Genomic DNA, 23,986 nt, shown 5'->3' with positions numbered 1-23,986 from the left:
GGCTGATACCTATTTTTAAACTAAAAACTATAGGCCGATACCAATTTTAACTAAAAACTATAGGCCGATACCATTTTTTACTAAAAACTATAGGCCGATAACTAAAAACTATAGGCCGATACCAATTTTTAAACTAAAAACTATAGGCTGATACCTATTTTTAAACTAAAAACTATAGGCCGATACCAATTTTAAACTAAAACTATAGGCGATACAATTTAACTAAAACTATAGGCCGATACCAATTTTTAATCTAAAAACTATAGGTCGATAACTAAAAACTATAGGCCGATACCTATTTTTAAATTAAAAACTATAGTCCGATACAATTTTAACTAAAAACTATAGGCCGATACCAATTTTTTAATTAAAAACTATAGGCCGATACCTATTTTTTTGCCACTTATCTAATTTTGCCATCAGATTTTACTTAGGAATTATGCTTTAAAGATTTTCAAAGAGGTTTTTTTTTTTTACTGTTCTAACAATAAATAATTTCCATTGAACATTGAACAGATCTGTTGAAACCATGATTGTTGAAACGTGTAACGCAAAAAATAACTAAATATGATAACATAATGAATGATATGAAAACAATTTATTTTGTACTTCTAAAACATTTGTGCACTTCTGTTTTTGCAGTTGAGTACAACAGAACATTACAACAGAACAAGAAGATTACAAATGCATACAATGCATATTATGCATTTGTTGGGCAATTTCATGGAAATGTAAACCACATCATGTAAAAATAAAAAGTAACCAAAGGAACAAAACCCCCTTTTAAATTTTGTAATATACTGTAGTAGTGTAATGGATAATGAATAATGACACCCAGACCTGTAGAGGGCGCCACTTGCTCATACAGCATTGAAAGTAGTCTATTTATAGTCTATTACTATATTGCTAAACAGTTATAATAGTTATAGTACGGTACTAGTAACTTCCATGACTTTTCCAAGAACTCTCCAGCTATTTGTGATTACTGGATATATATTTTTCCATTTTCATCCAAATCTCTTACCTTCACAATATTGTATCTGTTGAAAAATCCCCCTGCATGGCCACCGTCCCTGTGTTCCCTAATGGTACTTTGCATCTGTTTAGATATAAAAACGAAATAGACACAACCCAAGTTATCATTCTACACATTCAATTCAAAAGTATTTGTCAATAAAACTGCTTAAGACATCCATTACAGAATGGATAAAAGGATTGCAATTATGTTTAACAAATTCTCTTGGCCTATAAACTTAAAACCTATGGCAGATCCTGTCCAAGGATTATAAAAACAAGAGATAAGAAAAAACAATAAAACTAATTATAGCACTTCTTATTATGGGAAATCTTAAAATCTGTGGGGACAGTACCTCCTCCTCAACTGACTGAAACTCCTTGTCATCTGTGGACAAATCTATCAGTACTGTTCCACTGTTGGTCGCGTTCAAGGTCAAATAAGTGTTTAAACCTGTGACAATTAAATATCAACATTTAAATGTAAGTAAATCTGAAAAAACAAAGGCTTCAGCTACAATCTTAAAGGTTGACATTTCATGAGAAATAAAAGTTTCCATGATATTTTGAGATAGATGACTACGATGTACTTTAACGTAAACACAATGGCTATATAAATAACCACAAATATTTTACAATATACAGTGCATCCGGAAAGTATTCACAGTGCTTCACTTTTTGCACATTTTGTTATGTTACAGCCTTATTCCAAAATGGATTAAATTCATTATGTTCCTCAAACTTCTACAAACAATACCCCATAATGACAACGTGAAAGAAGTTTGTTTGAAATCTTTGCAAATTTATTAAAAATAAAAAACTAAAAAAATCACATGTACATAATTATTCACAGCCTTTGCCGTGACACTCAAAATTGAGCTCAGGTGCATCCTGTTTCCACTGATCATCCTTGAGATGTTTCTACAACTTGATTGGAGTCCACCTGCGGTAAATTCAGTTGATTGGACATGATTTGGAAAGACACACACCTGTCTATATAAGGTCCCACAGTTAACAGTGCATGTCAGAGCACAAACCAGGCCATGAAGTCCAAGGAATTGTCTGTAGACCTCCGAGACAGGATTGTATTGAGGCACAGATCTGGGGAAGGGTACAGAAAAACGTCTGCAGCATTGAAGGTCCCAATGAGCACAGTGGCCTCCATCATCCATAAATGGAAGAAGTTTGGAACCACCAGGACTCTTCCTAGAGCTGGCCACCCTGCCAAACTGAGTGATCGGTGGAGAAGGGCCTTAGTCAGGGAGGTGACCACGAACCCGATGGTCACTCTGACTGAGCTCCAGCAATTCTCTGTGGAGAGAGGAGAATCTTCCAGTAGAACAACCATCTCTGCAGCACTCCACCAATCAGGCCTGTATGGTAGAGTGGCCAGACGGAAGCCACTCCTCAGTAAAAGGCACATGACAGCTTGCCTGGAGTTTGCCAAAAGGCACCTGAAGGACTCTCTGGTCTGATGAAACAAAGATTGAACTCTTTGGCCTGAATGACAAGCGTCATAGCTGGAGGAAACAGGCACCGCTCATCACCTGACCAATACCATCCCTACAGTGAAGCATGGTGGTGGCAGCATCATGCAGTGGTGATGTTTTTCAGCGGCAGGAAATGGGAGACTAGTCAGACTTGAGGGAAAGATGAATGCAGCAATGTACAGAGACATCCTTGATGAAAACCTGCTCAAGAGTGCTCTGGAGCTCAGACTGGGTTGAAGGTTCCTCTTCCAACAGGACATTGACACTAAGCACACAGCCAAGATAACAAAGAAGTGGCTACGGGACAATTCTGTAAATGTCTTTGAGTGGCCCAGCCAGAGCCCAGACTTGAACCCGATTGAACATCTCTGGAGAGATCTGAAAATGGCTGTGCACCGACGCTCCCCATCCAACCTGATAGCGCTTGAGAGGTCCTGCAAAGAAGAATGGCAGAAACTGCCCAAAAATAGGTGTGCCAAGCTTGTAGCATCATACACAAAGACTTGAGGCTGTAATTGGTGCCAAAGGTGCTTCAACAAAGTATTGAGCAAAGGCTGTGAATACTTATGTACATGTGATTTTCTTACTTTTTTATTTTTAATACATTTGTAAAGATTTCAAACAAACTTCTTTCACGTTGTTATTATGGGGTATTGTTTGTAGAATTTTTAGGAAAATATTAATTTAATCCATAAAAGAATAAGGCTGTAACATAACAAAATGTGGAAAAAGTGAAGCGCTGTGAATACTTTCTGGATGCACTGTATGCTAAAAATTTGACATACATAGAGTAGTAAGCATAGATATTGGTCGATAATCTAAAAATGGCAGAATATCTGCTGATTAATTAACCTGGCCGATATATCGGTCTATCACTCATGAAAACATACTCTAACTTTCATCACTCAAAACTATAAATATATGCTAGCCCAAGGAGGAGGGCTTACCCAGCTGAGACTTAATTCCTCCTATGGTTTCTTCCTCATCTACTTAAACAATTTGAAGCAGTTATCCTGCCACAGTCACCTTAGTCTTGCTCACTGTGGGGTTTGTAAGGCATTATACTTTATCTAGCTGTTTTAGAACAAGTTACACTGATAAGCAAAAACATTATGACCACCTGCCTAACATGCTGTTGGTCCTCCGCGTGACACCAAAACAAAGCTGATCTGCCAAAGCATGGACTCCACAATACCCCTGAAGGTGTCCTGTGGTATCTGGCACCAAGACAATAGCAGCAGATCATTCAAGTCCTGTAAGTTTTAGTAGTAAGTACTAGTAATAGTAAGGTAAGGTTAAGCTGCCGTGGATCAGACTTGTTGGTCCAGCACATCCCACAGATGCTCAATCGAATAGAGATCTGGTCATAACAATATGGCCCTTGTCAAAGTCACTCAGGTCTTTATTCCTGTCCATTTCTCCTGCATTCAACACGATCTTATTGTTCGCTTACCATCTAATCTACCCAGACCTTGACATGTGGCCTTGTTAGGAGATGCTCAACATTATTCGTTTCACCTGAGAATGGTCATAATGTTTTTGCTCATCAGTGTATATTGTAAAATTACAATGCCCGAAATAATTTTGCGTGCTCAAAGCCAAGAGTGACCGGAGCAGAGAGAGGGTGGAAAATGTTTGTGTAAAACCAAATTATTCCTTTTGGTGCAGACAAAACTTTTTAACATTTTCACATTAGACATCAGGGACAAAAATAATAAAAATTGCATGATATGAAGCTTCAAAATAACATTTTCTCAAGAGAAGGAGGGCGTGGCCGGGGCTGAATCAGCTGATCAGCGGTAGAACGAGATAACGCCAGATGGAGACGCAGGTACGAGAGAGAGAAAGAGATAGAGAGAGAGAGAGAGAGACGCTGGTTCCTGCCTCCTCCTTGCCCATCCTTGAACTGTTACACCCCCTTTCATGTTAAGTATTCTCTCAAATAAAGTATTTGCAATGAAAGACTCTTACTCTGAGGCCCACTAATCAGTCTCTCCACTCCTTTGATGATCTTGTGTCTGTGTCCGTAAGCGTTGATGCCGATCTCCTTCAATTCCTTGTGTCCCATTTCCACCAGGACGTCCAGATTTATCTAACCACACAATTATAAAAATAACACACCTCTTTCCACTGTAAGGTATTTCTGATAAAACCACAACTACACATTTTAGGAAATGGAGTAGCGATAAGCCGATTACAAAGTATTTAAGTCTAAGCTGTTGTTATAGATTGTACAGTACTAGTTTGATCATGTTATAGGACGATAAACATTGAAACAGATCAGTGTACCTGCTCTCTGTCGAAGATTTCCAACAGGTGCTCTAGACCCAGGTTGTGAAGGAACTGGTTGATACTCAAATCCACACCTAGACCTGAAAAATCATCATATTTTGAAGTAAACATTCATTGTGATGTTCAAACATAACTGCAATCATTCACCCAAAAATTCTGTCATTACTTCCTTGCTCATGGTTTCAAATCCGTATGCTGTTTTTTTGAAGAATTTGAAGAATCTTCACAAAGCTTTTGTCAATAGAAAAATTTACAGTTTAAAATTTACACTTTCGCAAATAATAGTTCATAGGTTTTTAGGTGACGGAGATGAAGATTTTCAGTGAATAATTACTTAAATTTCAATCTGTTCCTCACAAAAGGATTGTATGGCTTTTGAAGACTTGGAAAATGTGAGTTGTATGGACTACTTATATGACACTGTTATGGTGTTTTTTGACCTTTTTGAGCTTGACAGCCATGGTCACTATGAACTGCCATTGGACGGAAAAGACCTTCATGAAGATTCTTCAAAACAATTAAAATTTCTGGGTTAACAATTCCTTTAAATGAACCAGCTTGTTGCCCTTTCAGTAAGATGTGCTGAATAAACACACCCTCTTCTTTCGTCTCTACGCCAACTGCCCCTTCAGCCCCAGAAGGTCCCAGAAGTGTGGACAACTCTGAGAAGGTCCCGGACTGGCTGTCCAAACTGGAGTTTGAAGAGAGCAGTGTGGAGCTTGAGTTGAGGTTTGAGGGCACCACTCCCAAAGAGGTAGAGACACTGACCACCTGGGGTTTAAAACATGCCGGCAATGCCGAGGGGGGCATGGCGGCTGTGAGGAGGGCACGGACATCATCTGCCTGAAGACAAAGGGAGACAATGCAATGTCAGAAAGGCCCCGCCAAAAATGAGGACAACATTTTTGAGACAGACAAGCTTGCTCCCAAATCGACCACCGCATTTAGTTACAAACTTATATAAAAGCGTCAGTCAGATATCAAGCAAATATACCGTGTGTTCAGAAACAACACCACAAATCAAAGAAAAAATCTTGCACAAGACAAATGAAAATGTATTTTCAAAGAAGCAAGCAAGCTGTTGGCATGAATCCATGGTTAAAGGAAAGATTCACTCAACAATTCTGTCATCATTTATTCACACTCATGCCATTCCAAACCTGTCTTTTACTTTCTTTTCATTACAAAATGGAAATAAATTACAAATATCTAAGAATGTTCACACTGCTCTTTTCCATAAAATGAAAGCATATAATTAGAGATCAGCCCATGATCGGTTTTAACCAAAACCTTTAGCCGATATTTACACTTTTTGGTTTTTAATATTGAATCTGGAAGGTGAGAAAAGAATAACGCCTACTGAAAGCGGCAGAGCTTTTAACAAAATCCACTTTTGCAAATCTCCAGACATTATAACATATACACTATGAACTAACAATACATAATAGTATTTTTATTAACTAATATTATAATAATGTAAAAATAATATTTTGTTCATGAAACCTAATGCATTAACTAATATTAATGAATGGAACCTTATTTTAAAGTATTGCCAAACTTCTATATTCACAGAAAATCTTCCCCTCTACTATAGCTCACAAATCTCATTTGCCCATGTGCATGTTCAAACTAGCTGCATGAAGACAGTCGTGCCTAAATGGTAACCATTGTTTTGCAGAAAGTCTTACGAGACACACTTGCACTATTCATTCACTTTTGTGTTTATTTGTCGTAGCAACCCTATTTCCAACCTCTAACTTTGGCAGAAGTAAATGCAAGTCTCAAAGAGTTTCTCAGAATAAGGGTTACCACAACAAAAAAGGTGGTAAACCTCAATAGTTCTTGCATGTCTCGTAACCGAAGGAGATTTGAGAGTTGCGGTGCACTTTAAAAAAGTTTTCTAATTTTAAAGGGAAAATCAAATAAAATTGCTACAGTAAAGTAGTAGTTAATTGGTTAAATGGTAGTTACCATACCATATTCAGTGACAAATTATATTTAACCAGACCATACAAGTCATTTTACTGTAAAATACTGTAAACATTAATGAAATACCTTATAGTGCAGGCCTATTCAACTGGCGGCCCGCAGGCCAAATCCTGCCTGTTTCAAATTTTCAGTGGCCCACGTGAGGTTGTCAGTTGTCTTGGAGGCTGTTTACATCAAATGCGTTTTGTGTCTGTTCACGCGGGTTTCATTCGTTTTTCTAAGCAAACTTGAGCTAAACTGACGTCGTGCCATGTCTTGATGTTTTTACAGAGTCTCGTGAACGAGCGTGCTGTTTTTAGACGCTTTTAGAGGTTGCACTACAAATAAAAATGTAAAATGTAAAATCATGGATGACTGACAAGCATGAGTTCAGAGCAATAGAAAATGTTATTTATTCATTTGGTCAAGACATTTCTTCTATAATAAACATCACTGATAATGTTCAATCAAAAAAATGGTATCAGTATGATTTACTCTTTATGTAATGGACCGATTTTGAAAGCACATTTTAGATCAAAATTTGTATTTTGTATTATTATTTGTCTCAATTTACCTGTATCTCCCCCCCCCCGCCCAGAATGTCCTGCTAGGTGGAAATATTTCTCGTAATAAAAAAATTCAAGCTATAAAACACAGATGGTTTATTTATATAGTGAACAAAAATGATAGTCCTGCAATATAAATATATAATGACTATATAATAAATAATGGCTTGGCCTACGTGCCCTGAATATTTTTCCATCTGGCCCATTTGTCAAAGAAGTTGAATAGCCCTGTTATAGAGAATGGTGAAAATGTGCATTACGTTTAACAAGACAATATTGTACTTTTACAGTAAACTATTGTTTAAATTAAAACAATACATTTGGGGAAAAACTAAAATTGGGCTCTGAAGTTATGCGTTACTCATCACATTTTATTTTATTTTACTGAAATAGTTATGTTTCTTCTTATTTTTACATTGGGTTGTTTTATGTTACATTTATGTTGTTTAGTTAATGTTTATTGCATTATTTTATTTTTATTTGTTACCCTGATGGTGTTTGTTTAAGTGACAATGTGCACTGTCTATAAAAGTGCACTGGCTATTGCTCCTGGAAGAGCCTCTCTTGATTAACCTCAAATCATCTTGTGGTTTTGTTTTTTACACCTATGGTACTATGACGGTATATGGTGCATATAAAAGTACAAAGCAGATTTACTGCAGCTCCTGTAGGTTGGCACATTGACACTGTATCATTTAATGATACAGTTGTGAACTGTAAAATATCCAAACACCAAAATGACATCATGTAATGCCTGAAACATTGTCACCGTATATTTGTTTTGTTTTTTGTGGTAAAGTTCTGGCAACCACAGTTATTTTAAGTAACTTATATTTTGGTCTGCTTCTCACACAAAACTATTGTCTGGCTTCAGCAGACTAGGAATATAGCACATATATAGAAATTACTTTTGTATTACTTTAATGATGTCTTTTTGTTGTTGTACTTTTTAGAGCTTGATAGCTCCTGTCAAATCAAAATTGTGTGAACTATATCGGTTTTACCGATTAATCGGTGCCGATAGTTGCTTTTTGGAACTATTGTTATCTGCAAAAATCTATGTTGATAGTTGCCGATAGTTTTTTCATAATTTCGCCATTTCAAAATAAGAGTCCCTGGTGTGTTTCGGGCACGTTTATACTTTAAAGTCCTGCGTTATTCTCCAAGTCTTCTTTTTCTGGATACTATTGGGATTTTGTGTTGAACAAAGAGCTGCATCTGGGATTTTATTCATTTTGGACTCTTTGTCGTTGCCCACCATTTTAAAGAAATGATCTTTTTTTACATTCTATAAATAGATTGTAAAAACTATCGGCCGATTAATCGGTTATCAGCCTTTCCCACCACTTTAGCTATCGGTCCCTGCAAAATCCACTATCGGTCGACCTCTATTGTGAACAATCCTCACAATTTCTCCTTTTGTGGTCCATGGAAAAAAGGCACATTGGAATGGCACAAGGGTGAAGTAAATGATGACAGAATTCATTTTTTTTGGGTAGTTTTCAATGGAATTCTTCAGGCATCAAATCTTAGCACACTCCAGACAAGATGGCTTGTGTATTGTGTATTTTCAGGAGGTGGTGTATGGATGATCAGCAAGCCTTCTCAACCAATGAATAAACAAGAAATGCATCGACCATATGCGACAGAGATATGATAAAATACAATAACAGACACTTAATTCCTAACTTGACTAAAAGAAGCTTGGATTGAGAAGGCTTAACTGTGATCAGAGGAGCAGGCAATGAGCAGAGTAACGGATAAGCAGATGGTGAGAAGGAGAAAGATCTTCTTTCCCCACTTTTTCCATCAAGCACACACAAAGAGTGAATACCATCACGAGGTCCAGCGGCGACTCGCCTTCCTGGTTGCGAAGCGTGGGGTTGGCCCCGTGCGCAAGAAGCAACGTGCACAACTGGGTCCTGCCTTTCTGCGCCGCCTCGTGCAAAGGTGTGAACGCCCACTTATCTGTGGCATTGACGCATGCGTTGTACTTGATGAGCAAAGCGGCCACATCTACATGCTGCAAATGAAACACATGGAGTCGTCGTGCTCTTGGGTTGCTCTTTCTCTCACTCTCTGCCAGGTGTTGCTGTATGAATATGACCTCTGTGTCCTTCCCTTCCCCCAACAGCATATTATGATATTTATGAAGTTAAACACAACACCAGTACAACCGGCAAGCACAAACATTTTTAAATAAAACTGGTTAAAGGAATAGCGCACCCAAAAATAGAAATTCTGACTAAATTTACTCACCCTCATGAAGTTCCAAACCTGTATGACTTTTTTCAGTGTTTTTGAAAAGGAGACTTTAGACAGAATGTTCTCGCTGCACTTCTAGATAAATTTAAAGTGAATGGGGACACTCTAAAAAGGACAAAAAAGCAGCTTTATAGTATTACAATACTGTCTGTATGTGCTGAGCTCTACATAGTGAATTAGCGCTCTGCTCGCTGTCATCTGCTACAAACAAAGTGCGCATTGCTCATGATGGTGTTTTCCGTGTATGAGACAAGGAGCTCTAGAAGGAATGATCTAAAATGTAGGTGTCGGCACAACACCGACTCCACACATTCATAAGCGCTCACATTTGAAGCATGCAGCACAAGCAAACTATATATCATTATCTAATTAAATAGCAGCCTTTGCAGTTTAATAATCACACTAGGACATAACGTGGTTGTAATTTGTGCACAGAATGTTTACAGAATGACAATCGTACGTCAGATGGTATCGATTTTTGGTATCGGAGCATTTTTACAAGCATGAGTACAGTAAAGCACTAGATTCAGATCCAGTTTCGGTATCAGAACATCCCTTTAGTACTGATTTATAATTTTACAGCAGTCAACATTCATTGAACAAAAAAAGCAACATGAGCATTCTGCTAAAGTGTTCCAAAGAAGAAAGTCATAAAGGTTTGGAACAACATGGGGATGAATAATAGTTTTCATGAACATTTTTCATTTCAATTAAACAGTTTTCATGTTTGGGTGAAATATTCCTTGTAGCTATTTTGTATAGTTTTAGAAGAATGCATATATCTGGAAAAAAGAAAAGGTTGATAAAAAGAAACTGAATTTTTCAGTAATTTAGTGTTTCACTACATATGCGATTGAAAACGTCTGTGATTAGCCACTGGCTGATTAATTCTCAGATTTCACAGGCCAGTGTTTGAGAAGTGTAGTGTCAAAAAAGTTTAACACTGAGATCTTTTCACTGTAGGTTGAGAGTAAAAGTTTGGTTTGATTTGTTCTGTGTGTCCAAAGACGAGATCCACGCAATCTATTTGTCATTGAATAATGTCTCTTTTAATACTCTTTTTGTTCTCACATCGCACATAGCACAGACGCATTTCAAAACATCATATTTATTGATGGAATATATGGAATTCATACATTTAAAAAAGCTAAAATGTGACCAAAATGAGGAAAAACTAATGATAAAATATAATTTGTACAATTAGTATTTTTGTAATGTAACTAGATAGAAGGTCCCCTGTATAATTAACAGCATTAGCTGAGAGAGAATTTATTTTATTTATGCAAGCAAAATGGGCATTCTAAAATAAAGGAGCCGTAAGCGATTTTAGCCATTCTAACTTCCATGAGACTGAGCCGTTGATTTAGCCACGCCCCCTTGTTCCAAAACACCACACCGTTACTGTTGAAACCGACACAAAGCACGTTCTCACGGTTGTCGAACACAACAGTAGTGAAATAGTGCCCTCAACCGACAAATTATAAAAATTATATATACAATAATATAATAAAATGGCATTAAGCCTCAATAATTTGCAATACATAAAGACAATACAATGAGAACACGCAAAATGATTGACAGGCAGAAAGCGTTGTTGTCCGTGGTCCACGTAAACATTTTTGTTTGCTGTTTACTAAGAGACTGGTGAGTTATTCCATGACACTTATTTCAGTGATATCTTTCAGGGAGTATGACATTTTTTGCATACCTTTCCATGAAATAAATCACTTACAGCACATTTAAATATACCTGGAATCTAATCTTATTGAAATGGGAATTTAGTCAAATCAAGAGCTTGTGAATCAGAATACAATTGAATCAGGAAAACAGTATCAGAACCCAGACCTACTTGGAACACTGCTTGTTCAATCCAGTTAGTGGACTGTAACTAACTGTTGTTTAAAAACACATAAACAACCAACTTTGCACATATAAATGATTAAGTTAAAAATGATTTATTATACTTATTATATTATTGTTAGCATATTTTTTATTTACAAATATAAACATATTTCTAAATGTATTATTTTTTAATATTTGTTCATAAAAGGGGGCAAAAATTGAATAAAAACAAATACAAGAATGTAAAGCAACTTTTGCACCAACAAATCCAACATTTTGGCCATGACTTTCTCCCAATGTTCTAAAGTCATAAGGACTGTATGTTATATTTGTATGCAGTTTTGAGTGAGTATGTTAATGTACATGTGTGTGTAGTACTCACCCCATATGATGCAGCGTTGTGTAAGGGAACGAGACCACCTGTATCCTGAGGGTTCACCTCTGCTCCCTGCTGCAGTAGATATTCTGCCACCTCCAGGTTATTATAGCCAGCTGATCATTAGGAAAATAGAAAACTGCGATTTGCGGCACTTCATTAACATACAATACACCCACATTTTCATGCATATGGCCACAGATGGCACAAGCACTCCGACTTTCATGCTGCGCTGGCACTTTAACTTACAATTAGCACTCTCACCCAAATTGGATAAGACGCAGTGCAGCACCTAGTGCAGTCACGAAAATAGAGCCCTTAATGCCACACAAATTATATTGATTAACAATTTGAGAGACTTTTTGTTTAAGTCACTTACAGTGTACGTTTAAAACACATACAGCTAACCTGAATATTATATTAATATAATATTGATTATTACAATTTTTTCTGAATATTAGAACATGTCATTTTGAAGTGGACTTTAAAGTGCCCAACAATCACTATCAAGAAATCAAACGATTAGTTCAAATAATCAAAATCATGCAATTATGTAACAATTGTGACAGGCCTACCTTTAATAATTTTTCAAACATTTACTCGCACAGCAAGAAGTGTCAAATTTGCACAAAGAATGAACTGGTACACTTGTAGAATTTGAAAGTACCAGTTCCTGCACATTCTCTGATCTACACCTACCTGCCAGGTGCAGTGGGGTGGAGTGGCGCCCCTGCGTGTCTCGACAGTTCACGTTGTCTGGAGTGCAGAGCTTTTTAACTCGAGCTAAGCTGCCTTTCTTAGCAGCATCTAGCAGTGCTGCGTCTCCCCTGAGCAGGTCCTGGATATCTGTATCTCCATCTTTCACTAAATCCAGAGGAGTGTTTCCATCACGATTCTTCTTGGTAGGGTCAGCACCATGCTGTGAAAGGTCAGTTCTTTGTTACACTTCTAGTAAAAATAAATGACTTTTAAAGTATTGAGGTATCTGAACTGTAAAGAATTGAGGTAGCAAATACGATTTATAATTCATAGATTGATCATTCAAATTTGAATTTAAGGAAGATTGATTTAAAATGGAATAAAATTTAAATAAACTAATAGTTATATTGCAGCTGTAAGTGTATTTTTTAATAATACATTTCATTTTTCATATGAATTACCCTTAATTATCATGCAGACAACATATACATTTAGATGATATTAATAATCAATATTTGAAATGTCTCCTATAGATGTTTGTATTAATTTATAAAAAATAAAATAAAATACATATATACTGTCTGCAGAACTGCCACTCACTGGATGTTTTTGGCACCATTCAGAGTAAATTCTAGTGACTGTTGTGTGTGAAAATCCCAGGAGATCAGCAGTTACAGAAATATTCAAACCAGCTCATCTGACACCAACAATCATGCCACAGTCCTAATCACTAAGATCACATTTTTCCATATTCTGATGGTTGATGTGAATATTAACTGAAGCTTTTATGCACTGCACTGCTGCCACACGATTGGCAGACCAGATAATCGCATGGATGATTGTTGGTACCAGATGGGCTGGTTTGAGTATTTCTGTAACTGCTGATCTCCTGGGATTTTCACACACAACAGTTTCTAGAATTTACTCAGAATAGTGCCAAAAACCAAAAACATCCAGTGAGTTCTGTGGACTGAAATGCCTTGTTGATGAGAGGGGTCAACAGAGAATGGCTAGACTGGTTCGAACTGACAAAGTCTACGCTAACTCAGATAACCATTCTGAACAATTGTGGTGAGAAGAATATAATGCGGGTTGGAGCTGATTTGGCGGCATGAGGGGGACCTACACAATATTAGGCAGGTGGTTTAATGTTGTGGCTGATTGGTATAGGTATATATTTCATTATGTTTATTAAATGTACTTTAATTTAAATAGACAAAGTTGGAAGAACACTTCATTTCCAGTGATGCTCTAATTTACCCCAAATTTTACTGTCAATATTTATTTTATGAAGTCATCTGAAAACATTGCAGTGAAAATGTTGTATTGTTTTATGGCAATTTGATGGCTTTGACATTATAGAACTAAGTTTAGAAAAATATTTCTAATCAGTTGTATCCTTCAGTTGTATTGTAAAATGTATTCTTCATGGGACCAAATAGTGAATAAACAGGTATAATTAATTATGTAATTATTTATTATTTGTAATTACTGTAATTCAATTCCTCTATTGTGTTATTAAATTATATTACAATTTAAAATTCAATTCAGTTGGAATATCCCTCAAGGATCTATTTCTACTAGATCTAACCCAAAATATGACTTACACTAATTTAACAGCTAAAATTAGTAAGATTAAAAATGTTTTTTGACTTGAATAAAGCCAGTTAACCTCTTCAGTTCTTCAGGCATTTTTGGGCTGCCATCTGCAATTTTTCACTAATAAAAAGAACCTAAAATTATTCATAAATAATATTGTATAGGTTTACAATTTTATGATGAATAGATTTGCCTTATAAAATATCATGATATCCGATTACATCGTCAAACCCCCTCCCCCCTTCCCCACCGAGGGTCTGTGAATTTTTTTTGCTTTATTGATTTCGCTTTAAAAATTGAATTCTTTATTGATACATGAACAACTTAAACAAAATACATTTCTAAATTAAAATTACACTTTAAAATAAATGAAAAAAGCAATAAAATAAAGAAGTGATCAAAATAATTTTAACCACCTCCCCAATTCCAAACATTTACCATCTTAAGTGTATTCAACTCCCGAGATGATCTGAGATAATTTGCAGCTTTCTCATATACAACATTATTTTTGCAAACAGTTTTTAGATGAATGAAACAAAGAGAAAAAACTCTTTAAATGCGTTTGTTTCACGAGACAGGCTAGTGCTGCACACAAACATGCGCTTGTTCCAAGAGACAGGCTTGTGTTGCACGCAAACATGCGCTTGTTCCACTAGACAGACTTGTGCTGCAGGGAAACATGCGCTTGTTCCACTAAACAGACTTGTGCTGCAGGGAAACATGCGCTTGTTCCACTAGACAGGCTAGTGCTGCACGCAAACATGCGCTTGTTCCACTAGACAGGCTAGTGCTGCACACAAACATGCGCTTGTTCCAAGAGACAGGCTTGTGCTGCACGCAAACATGTGCTTGTTCCACAAGACAGACTTGTGCTGCGCGGAAACATGCGCTTGTTCCACAAGACAGACTTGTGCTGCATGGAAACATGCGCTTGTTCCAAGAGACAGGCTTGTGCTTCAAGCAAACATACGCTTGTTCCACGAGACAGTCTTGTGCTGCAGGCAAACATGCACTTGTTCCACGAGACAGGCTTGTGCTGCACGCAAACATGCGCTTGTTCCAAGAGACAGGCTTGTGCTGCACGCAAACATAGGCTTGTTCCACGAGACAGGCATGTGCTGCACGCAAACATGCGCTTGTTCCAAGAGACAGGCTTGTGCTGCACGCAAACATGCGCTTGTTCCAAGAGACAGACTTGTGCTGCATGGAAACATGCGCTTGTTCCAAGAGATAGGCTTGTGCTGCAAGCAAACATGTGCTTGTTCCAAGAGACAGGCTTGTGCTGCACGCAAACACGCGCTTGTTCCATGAGACAGGCTAGTGCTGCACGCAAACATGCGCTTGTTCCAAGAGACAGGCTAGTGCTGCACGCAAACATGTGCTTGTTTCAAGAGACAGGCTGGTGCTGCACGCAAACATGCGCTTGTTCCACTAGACAGGCTAGTGCTTTATGCAAACATGCGCTTGTTCCATGAGACAGGTTTGTGCGGCAAGCAAACATATGCATGTTCCACGAGACAAGCTTGTGCTGCAAGCAAACATGCGCTTGTTCCACGAGACAGGCTTGTGCTGCAAGCAAACATGCGCTTGTTCCACTAGACAGGCTTGTGCTGCAAGCAAACATACGCTTGTTCCACGGGACAAGCTTGTGCTGCAAGCAAACATGCACTTGTTCCATGAGACAGGCTTGTGCCGCAAGCAAACATGCGCTTGTTCCACTAGACAGGCTTGTGCTGCACGCAAACATGCGCTTGCTCCGTGAGACAGGCTTGTGCTGTACGCAAACATGAGCTTGTTCCAAGAGACAGCCTTTTGCTGCACGCAAACATGCACTTGTTCCATGTGACAGGCTTGTGCTGCACGCAAACATGCGCTTGTTCTGCCAGACAGGCTTGTGCTGCAAACAAACATGCGCTTGTTCTGCCAGACAGGCTTGTGCTGCAAACAAACATGCACTTATTCCACTAGACAGACTTGAGCTGCAAGTAAACATGCGCTTGTTCCACTAGACAGGCTTGTGCTGCACACAAACATGCGCTTGTTCCGTGAGACAGGCTTGTGCTGCATGCAAACATGATCGTGTTCCAAGTGACAGCCTTTTGCTGCACGCAAACATGCACTTGTTCCATGTGTCAGGCTTGTGCTGCACGCAAACATGCGCTTGTTCTGCCAGACAGGCTTGTGCTGCAAGCAAACATGCGCTTATTCCACTAGACAGACTTGTGCTGCACGCAAACATGCGCTTGTTCCAAGAGACAGGCTTTTGCTGCATGCAAACATGCGCTTGTTCTAAGAGACAGGCTTTTGCTGCATGCAAACATGCGCTTGTTCCATGAGACAGACTTGTGCTGCACGCAAACATGCACTTGTTCCATGTGTCAGGCTTGTGCTGCACGCAAACATGCGCTTGTTCTGCCAGACAGGCTTGTGCTGCAAGCAAACATGCGCTTATTCCACTAGACAGACTTGTGCTGCATGCAAACATGCGCTTGTTCCAAGAGACAGGCTTTTGCTGCATGCAAACATGCGCTTGTTCCATGAGACAGACTTGTGCTGCACGCAAACATGCGCTTGTTCCGCCTGACAGGCTTGTGCTGCAAGCAAACATGCGCTTGTTCCACGAGACAGGCTTGTGCTGCACGCCAACATGAGCTTGTTCCAAGAGACAGGCTTGTGCTGCATGCCAACATGCATGTGTCACTTCGAGACAGGTCGCCCACCTGCTGTGGGTAGATGAGCAAAATGACCTGCGCATGAAATACATTTGGAAAAGGAACTTGCTAACTGGATTCAACCTTGTTGCATTTGTGGGTGCTAGTTTAACACCCTGGCCACTATTTAATATATTTGGCGACTTTCCAGATCCATGGTTTTGCCATTTCTCAATATTGTCGATCTCCATCTGTTCGCAGTCGGCATAGGGATTTTTGTAAGACATAGCGATATCCGATTGCATCGTCCTATCGCCCAGCCATGTTCTGTTCGCTCTATCTCCCTCCAAAATTCTTAATATTATTCCACTAGATGGCAGCAAGTACTAGAAAAAAATTCACATTCTGTCACAAAATGACAATCTGAAATGTAGGTGGTGCTTTAACGCATTTTAGCCCTCACAGATGTGCTCGTCCATAGACATTGTGTGATTTTCATGCACCACCTCAATTGTTTAATTGAATATCTCGGCCTATGAGTGGACTAGAAGCTCAATCTAGGTGTCATTAGAATCTCTTTGCAATGATGATAACATTTCAATCATCAAAATTTCAGATGATTTTTTAAGTATGCTTTTCCTGCTGGATATTTTGTTCTGGACTTCTAAAATATAACATTGGATTATTCACACAAGCAAGCTCACAGACAAGTAAAAAAACACGGTGCAGGTAAAAGCAGATATAAAGACTAGCTATTTGGGGATAATGTTTAGATGTTTAGATTTAGAACACATGAAAGATATTTTTAGGCTACACCACAAAAACAATTTTACAGTGAAAAAAACGTTAACCTAAAAAATTTGCTTCATGTAGGAACATCAAAATTAGCTGGTTTTATTCAAGTCAAAAATATTATATTTAAAATCACTAAATCAACTTTAGTAATTTAGTTTAATAGAAGGCCAAAACTAATTTAAGAGATAAATCAGGTATAAAACCTTCCTTGAGGTAACAATTATAGGCTACAATTTTTCATTACCTGAAGCAGCAGTTTACAGATCTCATATTTGCCCTTGGCAGCCGCCTCATGCAGTGGTGTAAATTTCCAGAGGTCAGCCACATTAACCACAGCACCATGAATGACCAGGAGCTCAGCAACCTCATAATGCCCATAGGAACAAGCATTGTGTAAAGGCACCAGACCACTACACAACACAAACAGAGACATAATTTTCCTTAAAAGCAGAGTGAGATTATGTGGTACAGTGTCATGTTGGCATTGGCTGGAATGGGCACTTGAGTAGTCAGAAATGACAGTAATGATAGATCACGAAAACACAGTCAATTTTGGATAAACTGCACTTATTCAATTCTTGTGACCAACTGCACATTTACACGTGTAGTTTTGAAGTTAGAATGTCTTTTTAGCATCTTACCCCTTGTCTTTAGCGTGCACATCGGCTCCGTGTTGCAGTAGATACTCCACCACAGCTACACGGTTGTATCCCGCTGCAAAGTGCAAAGGAGTGGACTGCCTTCCTTCAACATCTCTGCAGTTCACGTTCTGAAGAGTACAGCGCTTCTATAGAGGCAAATTAAAACATTATATCAGCACTAACATGGAATTTACTTCATAATGATTGCGCAACTACGTCGAGAAAAAAACTCATAAACACAAGATAAGATGTTAATTACTGACACTGTTTGGTGTAGTTGTAGTCCTCACCTTTACGACTTCCAGATCACCTGATTTAGATGCTTCTAACAGCTGTCTGTCTGTATCTGAGTTGATTGTAGATGCTCCCTCTAAAAATAAAAAAAATATATATTTTTTTTATATAAAAAAAAAAATAATAATGCAAAGCTTATAATTTTATAAAAGTACTTACATTAATTATTTTAAAGTTAACTTACCTGAATAACAACATCCAGTTTAAAAGTAACCCATACGACTGGTTAAATCCATATTTTCAGAAGCGATATGATAGGTGTGGGTGAGAACAACATCAATATTTAAGTCTAAAGACTTTTTTTTACAATAAATCTCAACTTTAACTTTCACTTTCACATTCTTCTTTTTCTAGTGTGATTCGCATTCTTTGTGCATATCACCACCTACTGGGAATTTATAGTGAAAAAGGACTTCAATATTGATCTGTTTCTCACCAACACTTATCATATCACTTCTGAAGATATGGATTTAACCACTGGAGTCGTATGGATTAGTTTTTGATTCGTATGGATGTTTTTCTAAAAAATCTTTGTTTGTGTTCAGCAGAAGGAAGAAAGTTATACACATCTGTGACGGCTTGAGGGTGATTAAATGAGAAGTGAACTATCCCTTTAATGGCACAGATGTTTAAAATTAACTCTATCACCCCCTCAAGTACTTAGGTTTGTTCCCACCACGGTAAAGTAAGAACGCACGTTAAACATGTTTAAGCGGACCACACGTTGGCAATGCGATGGCCATGCCCTCGCATCTTCATTCGCATACTTGCAAACTAATGCGAGAGTATATTAAAATTGTTACGATTCCTGGTTGTCTGCCCTGTGTTTCTCGTGTCACCTCTCATGAACTACAGTTCCCACAATTCCATGCCCTCATCACTGCCAGCTTTCAATCATTGTTCTCACCTGTTGCAGACGAGGAGTTGGGATCTAAACGCAGGTTCTTTATTGATCAAGGTGAAAATAAACAAAACTGGAACAAAGGAAACGTCCACGAGGAGAAAATGAAACCAAAACATAAAAACATCCAAGGGTACACGAAATGGGTGAACAAGGTAACATCTACTTCAGACATCCACAAACAGGTGAGAACAATGATTGAAAGCTGGCAGTGATGAGGGCCGGGAATTGTGGGAATTGTAGTTCATGAGAGGTGACACGAGAAACACGGGGCAGACAACCAGGAATCGTAACAAAAATATTGACTACATTTAAAGGACATTTTCGCCACAAGATTAAAATTATAACTAAAAGAAAAATCAGTGTAAAAATGAAAACTGCTGATGATCCATGTTATCCAGTATGATTTGAGAATGTTCAATAGAATATCTTGTGTGCTTTATTAGAAGCAAGGAAATCAGACCTTTTTAACGAAGTCGTTAAAATGGTCAATGTCACAATTTTGCTTATTTAATTCATATTTATTTCATTTAAATATTTCAAAATCCTAAATCTTTTAACTTAAAAAAATTAGGACCCCACTATATGCACTATATACAGCATGTTGGGTGCTCTAGCTGGACAACATTACTTGTTATCTTTTTTAACACCTTGTATTATCTCCTGAATACCTTCATTGGTGAGCTGGGAGGGTGAAAAGCTCTGCAGGGAGGTGATGAGTGGGTCACATCCAGCACTGAGGAGCAGACGACAGGTCTGCAAATGGCCGCAGAGAGCCGCGTGATGTAACGCTGTCTGGCCCAGGTTATCTACCACATTCACCTGCACATGAGAACAATGCGCTTTTCTCAGTGGGTCACAACATGAAAAAGATTCAAACTGATGCCATCTAGAGGCATTTTCATACAGCGTATATCTTGCAAGAAGAAAGTGCTTAAACTGTAATCTGTTTAAAAACATTGATTATTCCATTTGGTGATGCAAGTGGAGCAAAAATTACACACTTCTGTGACGTCTATAATTGTGTTTTACAGCAGCTGTGAATATCTCACTCACTTTCGCCTTGTGCTTCACCAGCACCTCGATGATGTCATTGTGGGACTTTTCAGCAGCGAGATGCAGAGGTGTGAGGAAGCTTCATGAAAGGGACACATCCAAAAGCAATTACAGCATGTCTTACAATACCATTACCACAGGGTGCCAAAATGGTGACTGACTTACTCTTTATTCTTCTCACTGATGTTAGCTCCCATCCTGAGCAGCAGTTCACAGATCTGTTTCCTCTTGGGATAGGGTGACGTGGAGACACAATGCTGTCAAAGACAACCCCAGCAAACACTGTAATTTAATTCAGGTCTTATAAAACTCTCTTCTATAATGTTCTTTGGTAGATGGTAGGGATGGGTGGTATGACAGTGTACATCGTGTGGTGGTAGAAATGGTTATTTAAACTAGGCATGTTCAGGGTTCAATACTAGTTAAGCTCAATCGGCAGCATTTGTGGCATAATGTGTATTACCTCAAAAAATTATTATGACAAGGAGGGCCTGGGAAGCTCAGTGAGTAAAGACGCTGACTACCACCCCTGGAGTCACAAGTTCGAATCCAGGGCATGCTGAGTGACTACAGTCAGGCTTCCTAAGCAACCGATTGGCCCGGTTGCTATGGAGGGTAGAGTCACATGGGGTAACATCCGTGTGGTCACTATAATGTGGTTCTTGCTCTCGGTGGGGCACGTGGTGAGTTTTGCGTCGATGCCACAGAGAATATCGTGAAGCCTCCACATGCGCTATGTCTCTGCGGTAATGAGCTCAACAAGCCACGTGATAAGATACACAGATTGACGATATCAGTTCGTCCTCCGCCACCCGGATTGAGGCGAGTCACTACGCCACCATGAAGACTTAAGAGTGCGATGGGAATTGGCATTCCAAATTGGGGAGAAAAAGTAAAAAATAAAATAAGTATATAGAGAAAAAACTAAATAAATATATTATAATTTATAATAATAATAAATAAAAATTATGACTCATCCATCTATTATTTAAAAAAGAAAAAATATTGGTTACAATATGGAATTTGTAATGGAAGTAAATGGGGCCAGTCCATAAATGCTAAAATACAAAAGCATAGCTACAAGATGTGTTAACATGATTTTAATGTGATTATATCAGTTACAAATATTATCTGTGTAAAGTTTTATCCAATATTACAACTTTATTGTCATGACGACGTTTGATAAATGCATTAATGCCATGAAAATCCCTGGTTTAATCACACTAAAATCATATTAACATGTGTAATATGTATGTAATGTGGCAATACATTTAATACGATGTGTATTTTTAAATTTATGGACTGACCACATTTAATTCCATTGTGAGTGCTTTAATTTTGTGGTAATCAACATTATGCCACAAATGCTATCGACTGAGCTTAAGCTGTATTGAACCTGGAACATTCTTTTAATATATAGATATACCATTTTTATTGATTTTCCAGTAGCAATAACAATATTGGGCTCCATTTTCATGAGCGTACAAAGTGCAGTGCTATGTGCTATGACCGATAAAAGGGGCGTGTCACTGTGATAGAAATATTTCTAATCTTCTAATTAATTGCATACAGTCCATTTACAATACCAAATGCTTAAGCCCCGTACACACATGCAGCAATTTCCAGCGAAAAAGCAACCTCATTTCATTCATTCCCAATGAGAGTTGGCGACTTCCAGCGACATGAGTGACAGCAACTCTGGTTCGTGCATGGCGAACAATACAACAAAGTTTAGTGAAGTTCAACTTTATGCAAATAGAGCGACTTTCGGGAGCGACAACCAATAGGAGAAAGCGACAGCAGTAGGAACGCCCACTAGTGACATCACAGTACAGAGACTAGCAACATCAACAAGTGATAAAGTCGCTGCATGTGTGTACGGGGCTTCAATGAGCTGTCTTTGTTTATATTGCTGGTGCTTGACAGTTAATGGACTATATAATAGGAAGCAGGCGGTGTCAGAGAAGAACCTTAGAATTATATGAAAATGTACCCACCCCATTAACACTTTGGTTGCGTAATTTCGCCAAACCCGCTTGCGCCTAGACTTAGTGCATATTTGCAAATACCAAAACTTCATGGCCATGCCAATTGAATTTGCATGTATGACTTATGGCATAGCACTGTGCTTAGCGCTAGCTCTCTTAAAATAGGGCCCATTGAGTTTATACTATTACAATGATATAAAATGACACATACCATAATATAAGCTTTTGATCATTCTGCCAACCCATAGTAGAATGTGTAGTGCTAAAAGACAGATGGGGCCTTACCAGAGCTGTCTCTTTTGTCTGAGGGTGTTTGAAGTTGATAGTCTCAAGGGAGAGGTGTTTTTTAACGCGGGCCATGTCAGCTTCATGTGCTGCCTGCAGCAAAGTGTGCCCTCTGAACTCATCTGCATCAGAGAGCAACACCCAGTCAGTCAAATACATAACAAACAAAACAGTGCTAATCTCTGTCACAGTCACATGGCCGTTGTTACACTAGGGCTTTTGTTTGTTGAGGAGCACACCGGTGAACCACACCTAAGTCCAAAGAAGCTCTGTAGTTAGGATTATGTGAGCTTCGGTATGGTACACAATTAGTATAAAAAGTAATCCATCCTAAGTAAACCACTACTGATGATGTATAATTTGAATCTTTTGCATGAGTGTAATGCATTTTCCATTGCTTCTAGTCTCACGAGAGCTGCTCACATTCTTCGTATCTCTTGCAATGCATCCAGATTAGACATAAGTGCTGTTCTGTGCATGAAAATGGGGTGTGTAATCGAACTCAGGTTGGGACAATTCAACCAATTGTAAAAACAACCGTACATTCTAGGCGTTCTTTTAGAGAGGCAGTTGCGGCCAGGTCGATCGCACTCTTGTTGTGGCAGTTGAGGAAGGTGGGGTCGGCCCCATAGCTGAGCAGGAGCGAGCACACCTCCACCCTGTTTTTCAAAGCTGCCTCGTGCAAAGGTGTGAACTGCCACAGGTCCATAGCGTTGGCACAGGCACCATGCTACATAATAATGAACAAATGAGTAGTTATAACTTCCACCAAACCCACTGTTTTCAGAACAAGAAAATGGAACTGAAACATGTGAATAACACTCAAATGGACCTACCTTGACAAGTAACTCAGCTACCTCATAGTGGCCGTATGAGCAGGCGTTATGAAGAGGCACAAGGTCACTGTAACCACAATACTTGGTTTTATGAGTACAGTAATGACAGTATTTTTGACAACACTGCCTATTAATGAACATTCCGGGTTAAGCTCTTTCAACAACATCTGTGACATGCCGTTGATTATGACAGAAAATGATTTGTCATACAGCTTGTATAGACAAGCAAACATTGTGCTTGTAGTAAGTCTGTCAATTTAACGTGTTAATTCAACGTGATTTATTTTATACAAATTACGTGTTAAAAAGTTAACAATTCATTTTGCTCCCTGGCTGAATGTAAATTCCATAATAACGATTTTTCTTATAAATGGAGTAATTTAAAAGGATAGTTCACCCAAATAGTTCACTTAATAGTCGTTCAATTG

General features: G+C 38.4%; 1 protein-coding gene across 2 annotated transcripts in view; it reads right to left on the bottom strand.

Annotated features, from left to right (window-relative positions):
• The window catches only part of LOC127626955 (poly [ADP-ribose] polymerase tankyrase-2-like), a 37,478-nt gene that overhangs the window by 3,321 nt on the left and 10,171 nt on the right, over positions 1 to 23,986 (bottom strand). Inside the window, exons 7-23 of one of the 2 annotated variants that reach the window (XM_052103114.1) lie at positions 23,559 to 23,625; positions 23,266 to 23,452; positions 22,723 to 22,844; positions 20,615 to 20,706; positions 20,450 to 20,528; positions 20,065 to 20,215; positions 18,489 to 18,568; positions 18,199 to 18,344; positions 17,802 to 17,967; positions 12,513 to 12,732; positions 11,820 to 11,929; positions 9,165 to 9,353; positions 5,393 to 5,639; positions 4,794 to 4,876; positions 4,476 to 4,596; positions 1,371 to 1,468; positions 1,025 to 1,099 (exon numbers count right to left, since the gene is read on the bottom strand). In XM_052103114.1, the coding sequence (XP_051959074.1) occupies positions 1,025 to 1,099; positions 1,371 to 1,468; positions 4,476 to 4,596; positions 4,794 to 4,876; positions 5,393 to 5,639; positions 9,165 to 9,353; positions 11,820 to 11,929; positions 12,513 to 12,732; positions 17,802 to 17,967; positions 18,199 to 18,344; positions 18,489 to 18,568; positions 20,065 to 20,215; positions 20,450 to 20,528; positions 20,615 to 20,706; positions 22,723 to 22,844; positions 23,266 to 23,452; positions 23,559 to 23,625 (2,233 nt within the window). The remainder of the gene's footprint in view (positions 1 to 1,024; positions 1,100 to 1,370; positions 1,469 to 4,475; positions 4,597 to 4,793; positions 4,877 to 5,392; positions 5,640 to 9,164; positions 9,354 to 11,819; positions 11,930 to 12,512; positions 12,733 to 17,801; positions 17,968 to 18,198; positions 18,345 to 18,488; positions 18,569 to 20,064; positions 20,216 to 20,449; positions 20,529 to 20,614; positions 20,707 to 22,722; positions 22,845 to 23,265; positions 23,453 to 23,558; positions 23,626 to 23,986) is intronic. The other variant, XM_052103115.1, reaches the window with a different exon arrangement.

The sequence above is a fragment of the Xyrauchen texanus genome, chromosome 33 (genome assembly GCF_025860055.1).
Source record: "Xyrauchen texanus isolate HMW12.3.18 chromosome 33, RBS_HiC_50CHRs, whole genome shotgun sequence".
Classification (NCBI taxonomy): Eukaryota; Metazoa; Chordata; class Actinopteri; order Cypriniformes; family Catostomidae; genus Xyrauchen; species Xyrauchen texanus.
Note: the sequence above shows the minus strand (reverse complement) of the source record. Positions and strands in the feature narration are given on the sequence as shown.